The sequence below is a fragment of the Sinocyclocheilus rhinocerous genome, unplaced genomic scaffold (genome assembly GCF_001515625.1).
Source record: "Sinocyclocheilus rhinocerous isolate Xijiao unplaced genomic scaffold, SAMN03320098_v1.1 scaffold1219, whole genome shotgun sequence".
Classification (NCBI taxonomy): Eukaryota; Metazoa; Chordata; class Actinopteri; order Cypriniformes; family Cyprinidae; genus Sinocyclocheilus; species Sinocyclocheilus rhinocerous.
Window position 1 is genome coordinate 470,393 of NW_015634012.1, and position 14,694 is coordinate 485,086.

The 14,694-nt window shown below is 39.1% G+C and overlaps 1 protein-coding gene across 1 annotated transcript in view; it reads right to left on the minus strand.

The window, feature by feature from the left end:
• LOC107744978 (adhesion G protein-coupled receptor L1-like) overlaps window positions 1–13,388 on the minus strand; it is a 104,002-nt gene extending 90,614 nt beyond the window's left edge. Inside the window, exons 1-2 of the mRNA XM_016558812.1 lie at window positions 12,702–13,388; window positions 7,206–7,375 (exon numbers count right to left, since the gene is read on the minus strand). Coding sequence (XP_016414298.1) covers window positions 7,206–7,227 — 22 coding nt within the window. The 5' untranslated portion in view covers window positions 7,228–7,375; window positions 12,702–13,388. The remainder of the gene's footprint in view (window positions 1–7,205; window positions 7,376–12,701) is intronic.
• Between the last annotated feature and the right edge of the window lie 1,306 nt (window positions 13,389–14,694).

A 14,694-nucleotide genomic window follows, 5' to 3' on the forward strand; every position in this document is an offset into this window, starting at 1 on the left:
AAAATATTAAGCAGCACAACTGTTTTCAACATTGATAATAATCAGAAATGTTTTTAAATCAGTATATTAGAGTGATTTCTGAAGGATCATGTGACACTGAAGATTTGGAGTAATAGCTGAAAATCCAGCTTTGCATCACAGGAATAAATCATATTGTATATGCAATATATTACAACAGAAAACAGTTATTTTAAATTGAAATGAATTGGAATAATGTATTACAATGTTACTATTTTTAATTGTAATAATGTTTTACAATTAGGGCTGGGCAAAAAATCGAATGCGATTTTCATGCGAATTTCGTCAGTAAAGCCGCTTCTGTGATTAGTAGTAAATCTCCAGCACGTGCTTTCAGATGGAGCAGCGTTTACTACAGAGAGCCGTAGTTCACTGACAAGCTACACGAAATCGCAATCGCCTGCGATTTTGAACTCGATTTTGTGTAGCTTGTCAGTGAACTACGGCTCTGTGTAGTAAATGCCGCTCCATCTGAAAGCACGTGCTGGAGCCAGCCCTAATATATATATATTTATATATATATAAATAATTTGAATAATATATATTTTATAATACGTAACAGGATGCAGAAATGCAATTCAAGTTTTATTGTAAGGAAGCATAATTAAAATAATTTATATATACTGTATATTATTTAGTGCTTTCTTTAAATTTGCTATTAATTAGAATTGTTATATGGACTGGCCATCCGACCAGGGTGTTTCTCTGCCTTCGGCCCAAAATGCTGGGACATAGAACAAGCAGTCTGGAGAATGGATGGATGGATAGAATGGATTAGGAACTACAATTGTTAAGTATATCTAAAAATCCCCATCCCTAGAGAGAAGGATGACAGGGAAAACCAGAAATCCCTCCAATCTCCCCTAATCATGTGGGAACCACTGTTAATACTTGAACGTCAGGTCAAAACAGAGAGAAAGTGATGATGGAGATGTGGCGCAAGCACAAGGACAGGCTACGGAAGGTTGTCCATGTCGTCCATGCTCAGTGGGAGTCGAGAGGCGAGGCAGGCGATCATTGCCCCATGGGGGCTGGGCAGTAGGGAACAGAATAAATTGTCTTCCCCCTCCATAGTAACAGCTTCTCTCTAATAGAGGACTGGCAGAGACTGAGCCTTTTCCCCAGTGAGAATAAATACTCAATCTGCTACAAAATGGTTCCCACTTACGGCGTGCAGTAAGTATTCTCCTCAAAATATGAACATTAGGATTATCATTTAATGGAGTTTAATTTGCACCTTCATTTCAACCAAGTCTTCCACTGTATTTTCTCTTACACTTTTTCCCATTTTAGCTCCCAGTCGCATGCTGTTGGTTGCTTCACAACAAGGGGTGAATCTTATGAAATATGTTGTATGAAGGTCATGACACTTTCTCACAACTCTTGAGTAAAACATACTCAAATCATTCATGCAGCTGCCAACTAATTACGTAGCCACAACTGCCATATAAAAAAAATAAATAAAAAAATAATAATTGCATGTGTGCGGCTCTCTCCAATCCAATGAAAGATTTACGAGGACCTTTAAGTGTTAATCAGGTTGTCATTCATTCAGCCAAAATCAGAGGCCAGATAAATAAAGGCTAAAAGCTTGTTGGCTGGTTTGGTGTGTGTGCTTGTTGGGTGACACGGTAGTGGGTTCTAAGCAAACAGAGATCGATTGTGGCACCTCTGGGGTCCCCTGCAACTTGGAAGTGAGAGAAAGTTTATCGCTCAATATCATTCTAGAGACAGCTTCCTCTTGCCTTTAACCCTCGCACAGTTCTTTCCTGTCCACTGCCGCTATGCCTCCTATATCCGACATGCATGTCCAATTCCCTGTGGCCTCACCTGTGCTCCAACTACTGACCTCCTCTAAAAATCCATCCGTGCTATAATACCTGGAGAAAGATATCCGTTAACATTCTCATTCATCTCAAAGGCAGGTGCTCAGCTCAGGGAATTTCGAACTGGGGTCCAGGACCTCCAGAGGAGTTGAGGTGACTTTAGCAAAATTTAGTTGGCAAATAAAGGTCTAATGTCAATAGTATAGTGCTCATGCAGAATTCATTTTCAAACCAAGTATCTTTCTGTTGGTCAACAGGCTAATTCAACAGGCTTAAAATCTGTCCCAAACCATTCACTTGTGGCTATGCTGAGCTGTGAAGTCAACATCTGCAAACAGGGGCTAACCGGACCATACTAACTAGTCAAATCTTGACTCTCGGGTCCCCAAAAAATACAATCCACATTTAACGGCAGTGGGCAGAGGGTTAAAAGTCAACAGCATTCGCCACCCAGTGGTCTGCGCATTTGCCTCCACCCGAAGACATGAACTCATGGTCCATCAAACACATCCAACACCTCCACCTTCAAGTCTCCCACTCTTCCTCTGCCTCTCATATCCACTTCTCGCCTTTTTCCGCTGTCTGTTATCTGTCCAAGCTGCGTTCGACTACAAAGATCCACCTTTCCACTGCCACTCCTTCCCTTGCCTTTGATTTTCTGTCCATCAAGGGGGCGTGGATTAGTGCTCTCTTGTTTATCTGCTCGTCTGTTTTATCTATCTATCAGCAAGCCCTCTGTTGGGTGGCAGCGGCCTCCGCTACGCATTAATCCCGTATCAGCCCGGCGCCTATCCATCAGCCTGGTGTCTATGATGTCAGATCCATCATCCGCCCATCTGTCTCCCACTGCCCACGTGAACCACTGGATGAAGGGATAGAGCGAGAAAAGTGCAGGACAGAGATGAAACAGAGGAGAATAGAGGATGCAAAAGGGGTGGAGATGGGTTCAGCTATGCCAGCGGGCTTTCTTTCACCCTCCCCCATCTGCCCGAGCACGTACAGCGAGCTTTGCATGTCCCGACATGCTTATTACCTCCTAGGTTTGTTCCACTGTAATTTGTTTGTTTGTTTGTTTTTCCTTTCCTTGCTTGTTAATTCTAGCCAATGGGAAAGGCGCCAGCGCAGGGAAAAGCTCAGGATGGGTCATAAATCCCATCAAGCCCTGATGCAGGTGGAATCTGCCTCCGCTTCCCCTCCTCCACCCCCTTCCCCGCCAGCGAGGGATTCAGCACAAAAGCTTACTGCCCTGAAAAAGGCTCGATATCTGGGTGCACAAGGGTCAGGTTGATTGCTATTTATACACAAGGACATTTAAGTGCAGAGGAAGAAGAATCTAAGAACACATGCTGGGTGGGTCTATGCACCGCTGCATTGATGTTGCACAATGCAGCACAGGTGCAAAGACGGGCACTGGCACCTTCACGTGCAGGTGTGCACGTGGCCGAAAGGAAAGGTGACTGCGAGAGGATTGGGTTAGGAGTGTGAGAATAAATCGGAAAGAACCGACAGGCCCCCACACTGCTGACCTTGTCGTATGGCCTGCACATCACTTGGGGACCCGACGGCAGCTTTAATCCAGAATTCCATACACAGTGGCCCCGGCTCTCGCTGTGTTCTAAGCAGGGAAAAGAAAAAACAAGCATCTCCAAACAAATGTGTCTCTTCCACAAATGAATGAGAGCAGACAGCTGTCAGGAGCAATCCATATCCATCCTCAGTTAAGCAAAGCTAATTAGTTCCACAACTGGGTTTCCTGTCCCACTCAGAGACGTGGCATTCTGACAGAGCTCCCTATACGGGACGTGGGATCAGTGACTCATGTGTCAGCCCATTTTACGGCAAAATTTCTTTGCATGAGTGACTGCGTGTGAGAAATCATGCCTTTTGACTTGTGCCCGAGCGTATGCGTGTGTGTGTTTGCAATTTAGTGGAGGGTGATTATACAAGTATGAAGGTGCCTCGTTCTAAATTGGTTGCCTCTAAAATAGAAAAGATTGCAGTGTTTAACAGATGCAATCACCAATCAAGGCTGGCACAAACACACACCTACACACTCATTTACATGCGCACACCCACCTACACACGAGAACACAACATCACGCTCGAAGAATCAATCCCTTCTCAGACAAATAACAGAATAAAGAGTGTGGATACCCCGATCGATATTGTACCTTCAAAGCATTAGAGTTCATCACCATGTCGAGCTCTGCATAGCTGCATGACCCTCTGTTTAAGCTGAAACTACATTAATTCAGTCGATCAATATAAGCAATCTTTGGAAGAAATCAAGCCAGTGCGAAAACAAGAATCCATGGGAAAAGAAGGATGACTAATTTTATAAAAAAATTCAGAGGTACTTAAATGCCAAGTGTTTTATTTGCACCTGGTTGCCAGCCGAGACCATGACTGGGCAGAAAGAATGATTAAGACATTGTAAAGCCACTGAAAAGTGTATATATTAGTTCTAATAGGAAGACCATGTCATTCATTCATTTGCTTGCATTCAATCAGAATTTAAAGGTCTTCTAACAACTTCCATTCATTGCATCATTTGCCAGCGCCCCCTATCAACCCACCACCACCAGTTTGATGGGAAAAAAAAATGTAATTATAAATATATTTCATAAATGTAATTTAAAAATAATTATATTAAATTATATTAAAATACTATAAATTAAATAATTATTGTAAAATATAATTTAATACCTCAAAACATATATACAGTGGGTACGGAAAGTATTCAGACCCCCTTAAATAAAGCAAATAATTAGAAAATTAGCACTGAAAAAGCATTAAAATAACATATACAGACATCCTTTAGCTAGGAGACAACATTCATATGCACAATAACACACTATCCGTGGCTCCTATATTGGGCCGTACAAATCTCATCTCTGCCAGGTCATTAAATACAGTGGTTTGCACTGGTTATAATGAGGTCAACAGCATCTATAATGTCTAATAGCACAACAGCCAGGAGTTAGAGAGCTGATACAGTGTTGACATTGGATTGCGACAGCATGTAAACTGCATGAATATTAGTCCTGTGCATGGACTGGAGGGCACTGTTATGGTCATGTGTATTTTGCGTAGGTCAGCAGGTACTTTGCTCAAGGGCAGCACTGCGCATTGATTGGACAGTGCACTCATTATGGGATGTGCTGCCATCAAGACATGCTAGCTTGGTCTGTTTAGAATGTTTGGTGCTATTGTACTATGAACACCAAAGAAGGAAGAGCATCAGTGGGAATCTATAGAAATGGTGGTATGGTTCAAACAGTATCCATTCTTCTGTTGCATTGCTAAGGAACTGTTTCTTTACAAAGCTGTGACATGACACAGATGGCATTAAAGAAATAGCTCACCCAAACAATGAAAAATTGCTTACAATTTTTTCACCCTCAGGCCATCCAAGATCATCTGTTTGGACTCTCATTCTGACGGCACCCATTCACTCCAGAGGATCCATTGGTGAGCAAGTGATGTAATGCTCAATTTCTCCAAATTTGATCCAATGAAGAAACAAACTCATCTACATCTTGGATGGCCTAAGATTGAGTACATTTTCAGCAAGTTTGCTTGAAAATAGTTACATATTGCTGGAGAAATTGAATGGTCCTTTTAGAGTAAACATCTTTAATCATTCATCCCAAAAAAAAAAAAAAAAGTGTGCGGTTATTAATAATACACCACCTTGTTTGTTCCAAATCTGCTTGTGTTAAAAGCAATGCTAGCATCATAGGTTGCAACTCACAGTGAATCACATAATCTGCTGCCATTAGCTGCCCAGCTGTTTCAACCATTGCATGTGCATTTCCACTGTCACTCGACTGTGCACTGAACATTTTTTGCTCTATTTATGATGAATATACAGTACTAGACAGATGCGACAGAAGTGCAGGCACATTTGTTTTGTTGTAAAGTGATGTGCACTAGTGGGGATGTTACAGAGTTTTCAATCATATTCGGTTCAGTGTTGTGTTCAGCTTAGGTGCTCTTAGAAGTCCCTTACCGGCACTGAAATACTATAGTAACTAGGCATGGGCCGATTACCGGTTTCAAGGTATACCGCGATTTGAAAATTTCACGGTTTCAAAACCGTTAATATTTTCCGTTATACCGTTCCTGCGGTATGCGCTGTTTTTCATGTCTCCTAAGAAACACAAAGAAAAATACTGTAGCAGCCTAGCAGGCAGCTCACTCACTGTTCATGATGCACAAACTATTGGAAGAATATCCTAAATATTGATTTGGGGGTTTATATGAATGTGTTTCTGAGGGGAACTGACTCATTATATTCTGCAGTTCTTCCCTGTTGTACCGAATATCTATACTTTTCAAATTATCATATCAAAGTTAGAAATTCAAATATTGTGACAAAATTAATTTTGTAGGGTGCCACAAGTTTGTTAAAATGTCCAAAGGGTGCCGCGACTAAAAAAAGGTTGGGAAACACTGGTTTAAACGACTAAATAATGAAAGTTGTGATTACTTGTGGCTATTATGGTTTTACTTCAAATACCACCATTAAACGGTGGCTGGTACAGTACATTTCTGTGTCAGGCTGTAATTTTAGAGCAACAATTAAAATAAAATATATCATACCAATATTTTTTGTTTACAAGAAATGCGAAACTGAAGTTTACATTTAGTGATGTAAAACTACATGAGACTGAAAATCCAAATGCATCATTTTTGATATTCAATAATCAATTATAATTACACTAATGACCAACAATGATGAGTATCTACAATTGAGGGGAAAATGGCACACTTTAAAAGAAGAAAGCTCTTGTAGAGATGACTATGGCTGTGTCATTATTCATATTTGTATGTGTCCATTTGAGCAAAGTAAGTCAAAAAAGTATTTTCTTGCCTAATTTCTGGTATATTATGTTTATATTCTGGAAAATTTTGAGTTACTTAGTTATTCTGTTTATATCTACAGCTTCACTCATAAGCCAAACCTTGTTTTCCCTAGATGCATCTCTCTGACTTCAGTATGCTCACGCCTATTAAAGTCTGATTCTGTCTGTGCTGTTGTGAATTAAGAATGTTCAATAAAGACTTTGAATCATCTTTGTGCCGTCAAACTGTGAGTTATGACTGACGGTCCTAGGGGGCTGTTCACTCAGGACACGTTCTTGCGTTCCATATGTGCTATTTTTCAATCGTGTTTGTAAACAAGCACCAGATAGATATCTCACTGTATTTTCAGCATCTTGCAACATTAATGTCATAACTATGTCAAGTTAAAAAATAGAGTGAATGTCAGTAATAAAACAATGAACCCATCATTTACAACAAAAGGTTATTTTAGAATTATGAGAAGCCTAAAAGGTGCTATGGAGCCAGTCTTACCATTTTGCTCTTTCTCTCCCATATTTGGATATGAATTATTCTTCCTCTGCTCTCTTTTTTTTTCTTCCTGCTGTGTTTTGACAGTGCCTCTTGTTTTCTTTTCTTTTTTCCACACTGCCCTTCCACTTCTCTTTCCAAGGGCTCCCTCCTGCCCCCCTCCTTCCCTCTCTCTGCAAACAGGCAAACAAACAGTTGCCTTTAGTCCCTGGCTGGTTAGCTGTGGTGCCTCCTCCCTCGGCTCAGAAAACTCCCTGACAAACACACACGCACGCAAACCAATACACATGACCCCCAACATATCTGAATTCTGCAGGGAGAACATGCGAACAAATGACCAGGCATGACATAACACTGCACTCATCATGCCTATTGATCCGCATTGATCAGGCCAGGTCTATCACTACATGACGGTGAAACTCGATTGAGTGACATATGCTGTATGTGCATGATATTTGTATTTGCAGAATAAAAGGCAGAAGGAAAACATCACCTTAGAAACCAACACATTTCACCAAAAAATTTACTTATTATTTATTAATTTGCAAACATGTGGATGTAGCTTCGTTTTGCTAAGTGTGCCAAAATTATTTTAATTTATTCTAGTTTTAATGTATTGTTAATAATAATAATACTTATTATCATTATTATTATTATCTAAATAGTAATATCATTGTTGTTATTTTATTAAATAATATTTTTACAAACCTTATGAATGTGGCTTCATTTTGCTAAGTGTGCCAAAATTATTTAATTAAATTCAATTACAATAATACTATCAATCATTTTTTATGATGATGATTATTATTATTAATTACTAATTATTTAAGCTACTATTGTAGTTATGTTGTTCCTTTATTATTATTATTATTATTATTATTATTTTAAAATGTATTTATATATCAATATTCATAATCCATTTATTATTATTATTATTATTTTTAATTATTATTTATTATTATTATTATTTCCATTTATTATATTTTACCAAGTATGAAACATCAGCTTAGAAACCAACTAATTTACATTTACTTGCACACGTGTGGATGTAGCTTCATTCTGCCAAGTGTGCCAAAATTATTATTTCATTTTATTCAAGTTTTAATTTAATTAAATGGAAATAATAATAATAATAATAATTATAATTATTATTTTCTTTTTAACATTGTTTTTCTCTGCTGACCGCAACCCTTTCAGAACATACCAGTGACCAGCTAGATGAGAACCTTCACAGTCTGAGGAAAAATCCACTTAGCCAAGTTAGCCAAGATTTTGCTGACTTCTACAGACAGATTTAGCCATTTCTTCCCAAATATAGCAGGTTAGAAACACGCACGGCATAAATGTTCAGTAGGAAGACGGCTATTAAGTCTATCTTGGAGTTCTGTTGAACGTCTGTGAGCTATTATTATTATTAAGGTCTGTAAGCTATTATATTCAACACTCTCTCCTGCTCCCTCCATCACCTGCACGTCTCCTTTCAGCTTGATTTCCCTCTCCAGGCCGGCGCTCACGCGGGGAGCTGACTGACAGGATGTGAACAGAATGATGCATGACTGACATTTCATATCCCGTCGAGCGAGTTCTTCCATTTCGTTTTCAAATGAACGTTTTCAAGGAATTTCTCTCAAACCAAATCACCGTGGAATTTCACATACAAATTTGTATGAGGACGAGGCAGAAGTGGATTAGTACAGTTCTGTACTGCTCGCACGCACATTATACACAGTGCCGTTGCATAACTTCCCACACAGAATGCAAAATTATGAGCTATAGTTGGTTGTTCAGCCAGCGGCAGATGGCAACACCCTTTTATGTGATGATCAGTGAAATTATTCTGGCTTTCCCTTTAGCTGCTAAATCGGCATCAAACGGCATCCTAGCTGGGAAAAAAGTACCACAGTAGGAGCAGCCTTGTGTCTTGTTAAATATGTTGGATAACCAGAGCAGTTTTGGACCGCTCCTCAGAAGCGGCAAAAGGCGCTTTTAATTGGGGAATGTCTTGGCCTGGATGGATTGTGACATTAAGCAATCACACAGTGGTATTGTGTTGGCGACAGAAGTGGGTGTGAAGCCATTTTGAAAAAGCTTTAGCTGGCAGAGCCACTTTTGACAGCAATACCCCAAGTAAATTGCCCCTGTATCTCAGCACTTCATTGATTGGGCTCTATCTTAGCCTTTCACAGCTGTAAACCGACGCAACCCACCCCCCTCACCGAGTCGATAGACATGATCCAAAGACAGCAGCCAAACAATCCACTATCTGTCCAGACGGACCCATTCGGGCTAATTTAACATGCACTCAATTTAAGAAAAAGAGCTTTCATTGATTTTTCTATTCATATGCACTTGTTGATCAAGACATTCCATTGTGCTCCATGATCACTCTGACGGTTCCCGATCGGTGGCGTACGGAGTTACGACAAGAGGACGCTGCTCACTCCTCCTTCCCTGGTTCCAGATGTAGTCGGTTTTTTCGACCATGCTCTCTGAGACTCGCACAAAAGCCTTGATGCCTGGTGCCTGCAGTTACAGGCTGCTGCATTCATCCGCACATTCAGAACAGCACTTCACGACACAAAGGCCGCGACTCAGGCGCAGTCTCGAAAGGGACGCCCAGTTCCTGCTGCTTTTGTGCCTTTTCACAACAACCGGGACAGTTGCAACAGCATCCACACAAACTCCTTTCTATATTTTGCTCCGTTTCCCCCAGTGAGTTGCAAAAACCCCATTTATTCAGTAATGAGCAGTCTCATAATGCAATGACTGTCAACACATAATGAACTAACAGAAGAAAGGCCAAGGCTGTTATGACTAAACAGACATATAAAATATTTGCAAACAATCTTTTGTACCAAAACTATTCACACTGATTTTGATGCCGGATTTGTCACTCAATTAAGTTTGTCTACCTTAATGAATTGTATTCGCTTCAAACAACTACAAAAATCAGCCAAAAAAAACCAAAACAGACCATTGCATAGATTTCCGCTATACAAAGCTTACCAACATATGCTTACATTGTATTTTTAAGGTGATGTTGTTACAGTGTAATTACACAAATATACAATGAGTAGTATTAATGAACTACATGTACTTACTATATGGTAAAGGTTAGGGTTAAGGTTTGGTATAGGTTAGTTGTTTGTAATTATGCATAATTTATTGTTAGTACTGTAGTAATAGATATAAATTATATAACTCTCATCTTCAAATAAAGTGTGTGTAGTTGTTTTTACTAATTAAAAAACAGCTGCATTTCATTGAAATGTTTTAAAATAAATAAATTGTTGTAAAATGTTCAAGAGTAAATAGTTTGCATTAAAAAAGTAGTAGTTTGCATAATCGCATAAGTGTTATATATAGTATACATAGACTATATATATATATATAAATATATATATATATATATATGTCTATGTAAATTTTATAAACATATAAATACTTTATCCATGGGTAAAAGTGGTTACACTTTATTTTATGGTGTCCTTGTTTCGGTGTAATTATACATTTAAGTACTGAGTAATATAATGTACTTAATAGGGTTAGTGTTAGGATTAGGGTTTGATTTAGGGTTACTGCATGTAATCATGCATAATTTACTATTTTTACTAACGTAACAAAGACACTGTAAAAAAGGTGTTATTTTAAAACTTTATCAATAGTTAAAAAAGATAAAAATGCAATGGTAAAAATATTTCGTATTGAAATCTGATGACGATTTATTCATGTTTGCTTTAGCTACTTTTTCGAAACAAAGCCTAGAATGCTGCAGTGTCCATATGGACCTCAGAGGAAACTCCCTCTGAATGGGCCTTACAGGAAGCTACAAGCAGCAAAAATCTTACACTACTGGATGATTGACAGCATAACAATACCCTAACCCTGTGGGGGCCCGGAGAGCAAGAGATACAGAGAAACAGACAGAGAGAAAAGAGGAGAACAGAAGGAGACAAGGATCTGAATCTGTTCTAAAAAGGAGAAAAAAAAACAGTAACAGAAAAAGCAAAGAAAGGCCTTGTGCACTCATGAGACACTGGAGCACTGAACAAGAGAAAATGAAAAGTATGTGTCCTTTCAGCAGCTGGCCTGGACCTTCTGCACACACCTTTGCTTAATGCAGCTAAGTGCACTTGAGGAGGATAGAAAACTAAGAGACTGTATGACTCAAAGGAGAGTTAAATGCCGTGAACAAGCTCTCTCCATAACTTTCAAACCAGAAGGTCAAGCTAGGACAATGTGCAAGTCCCAGTTCTCACCATTTTTTTTTTCTGTTAAAATATATACCAAAGACAATAGAGGGAAATGTCAAACTGTTTTTAGTGGAAAGCAACCAGAACAAGCTTCGCCACTGAATAAAAATCATCCGAACCTTGCTGTTGTTGTCTCTGTTTGTTGCCCAAACATACTGTAATGCACACTTTCACAAAACAGACAAATTAATTGTTTACTAAAACAAATTGGGCAAATAAATTTCCATTATTTTGCTATTAATTGGCTAATACTTTTAAAATAATTTTACAGTGATTGCACTATAAAAAAAAAATTAGTGCCAAAATTAGCCCATGAGCAATACTGCCATATACAATTTACTTTGTACTTTCCTCCCTGTTCTTCTTTTAGATTGTGAGGGAAATAAAATCATCGTTGGAAGCTTGACCATCACAGACGTTGTTTCAAGGCACGGTAAAATGGGCTAACAAATCATGCATCTGACAATAATGTTGCTATGACTGAATCACTATGTGGATCCATATGTCAAATCCAGACCATTGCCGTGAAAGCTCTGCCAAAATAAAGATGACACAGATGCGGCCAATCTATCAAATCCTTTTCATCATACACAGAAAATGCTGAGCACTGGCCACTTTGGCAAAAGCAAAGTGAATCAATTTCAAAGTCAAATAAATTTCTCCAATGATTACTGCCACAATAAAAAAAAATGGGACCTATCATTAATATTGTGCTAATGCTTGACTATAATTCATCTGCTCGGAGCTTAGAATAATTGTTCTGACACTTGCATAACTTATTTTGTCTGCGTTTATTAGGTTGGTAAAAGGTGCAGTATTACTCTTAAGTACCTGCAAAATGTGCTCAGATATTCTAATCAGATTTCTGACTGAAAACAAAACACAATAACGTCAGTCCTCTTAAAATGTTAGCTAATTCACAAACATGCATATGTGTAGCTACTTTACAAAGTGTTTGCTCCGTTTGCAAACATGTAGGTTATTAATAAACTAAAGGTTAGTATATCCAAGTGTCAGATTTAACAGTCTGTGGGATATAAATGACCCGCGCGCATCTATCATTACGAGCGAGCGTTTATTTGTGTCTGACGCACCAGGAGCGCGCGCGTGGTACATGTCCATAAGCATAAAATATCAATAAAACAACAATAAATAAGCCTCGTTACATGCCAGAGGTGACAGAGATGTCCGTGCTGAGTCCTCCTGCAGCATTTCCAAACCTTCATAAAAACCCTCGGCTCCATACCTTTACTGCGTTTCCTCCTGTTCTTCAGTGAATCTCATTCATTCTTCCGTCCTTCTGCCGTTTATCTGTCGGTTTCTCCTTCTTCGTGCGGATGCATGCAGATTAGAAACGAATAGCCCGAATGGAGCAGTCCATAGAATTAACGGAGGGAGAAAATTCGTGATAAAGACGTACAAAACGACGAAAAACAATCCGACATGTTAAGTTAATACTCAAATGACCGCACTCGCTTCAAAATCATAACAAAACATCAACTCGCATTGTCGTGCAATGTTTGACACGCGACTCACTGATAATAAGTCCACACGAGACGCGAATGAGCGAATAAAATATCGTCCGCAGTCCCGTTTTCAGCACTGAACATAACGCGAAACGTCTCCCCAAATCCAAGGAAAACACAGACGCGCAGAAATGTCAGGAGAGGACGCTGGAAAGCCAGTAGGTGTTCGTGTCGGATTCCTTGTCGTATTTAACACCCACATTAGAGCAAAAATGAAAGGTTGTGGTGTCGACCCATGTGTCCTCCCGCCTCGAAACCAGCAGTCGCTCCGACTCCCTCCGTCTGAAGAAGCGTAACGTCGTTGTATCTCTCTCACACCGCACACCGACTGACTTCTTATCTGAGCCCAATCTAAATTAGTAAACCATATCCAGGTTTATTAATTTGCACCGTGCGTGACCGTGCGTAAAATGACAATGTATTATTCTCAATGACTGATTCAACCTCGGATGTGGTAAATAATTAAGGACTTGCTTGTATGCAGCTTCTTGTATGCAGGGGGAAGTCGTGGCCTAATGGTTAGAGAGTCGGACTCGTAACCCAAAGGTTGCGGGTTCGAGTCTCGTACCGGCAGGGATTGTTTGATTTTCTTAGATAATCTAAGATGATTTAATGTCCTCTCTGCTTCCTATTACACTTGCCGTCCCAATTTCCTAGGCACACACTCATATGTATTCTTAGTTTATGTATTCAACTAATGTTGCACAAACAAGACTGATGTTGTTTAGATTATCAACATAGTATAATAATTACACTACAGGTAATCACAGACGTGCTGATATATATATATATATTTGTATCTCTCTCACACCGCACACCGACTGACTTCTTATCTGAGCCCAATCTAAATTAGTAAACCATATCCAGGTTTATTAATTTGCACCGTGCGTGACCGTGCGTAAAATGACAATGTATTATTCTCAATGACTGATTCAACCTCGGATGTGGTAAATAATTAAGGACTTGCTTGTATGCAGCTTCTTTTTAAAGGCTGCTATATTTAAATCAATACTGTAGTAGCTGTTATGAATATGAAGGTCTTCTGACTGTTCCGAGAAATGCCTTGAAGTCTGCTGTCCAGCATGGTGTGGTGGGGTTGGGGTGATATTGTGTGATTATTCAGATGGCTTTCAGTGTGGGACGCCTCTCAGTTGGGCTTTCACCGTTTAGGAGTGTATTGAAGGGGGCGTGGTCTATGCGGGGGCGGGGTTATGACACATTGATCGTATATTAGAGGAGCGGTGCTTGTGTCGGGGGAGTGGTTTACTACAGGTGATAATTTTAATCCTCGAGTCTAGACTAGACAGACAGACTAACATCTACCAAATAGTAATAATAATAATAATAATAATTGATGGTCTTTTTTTCCTCACAAAACATATTTGTGACTTTTAGCTGACGCTTAAAAATCACTCATGTTAAACTGCTATGACCAATGCATGTGGGCCGATATTTATTAAGAACACAGACTTTAAATAATAATAACAATGCAATAATTAGGTCTACTACACATTAGTATTGATGCATTGTAATTAATTATACATGTAGAATGGAGTCAGTAAAGTGCTACATTATCTTTTTGAAATCAATTTTAATCAAGAGTCACTAGTCTAATCATTACTAAGTGATGTACAGTAATGTGGTCAATAAAGACTTATGATTAAATCTATTTTTAAAAAGTAATTCCTACACACATATGAGTTATATATATAT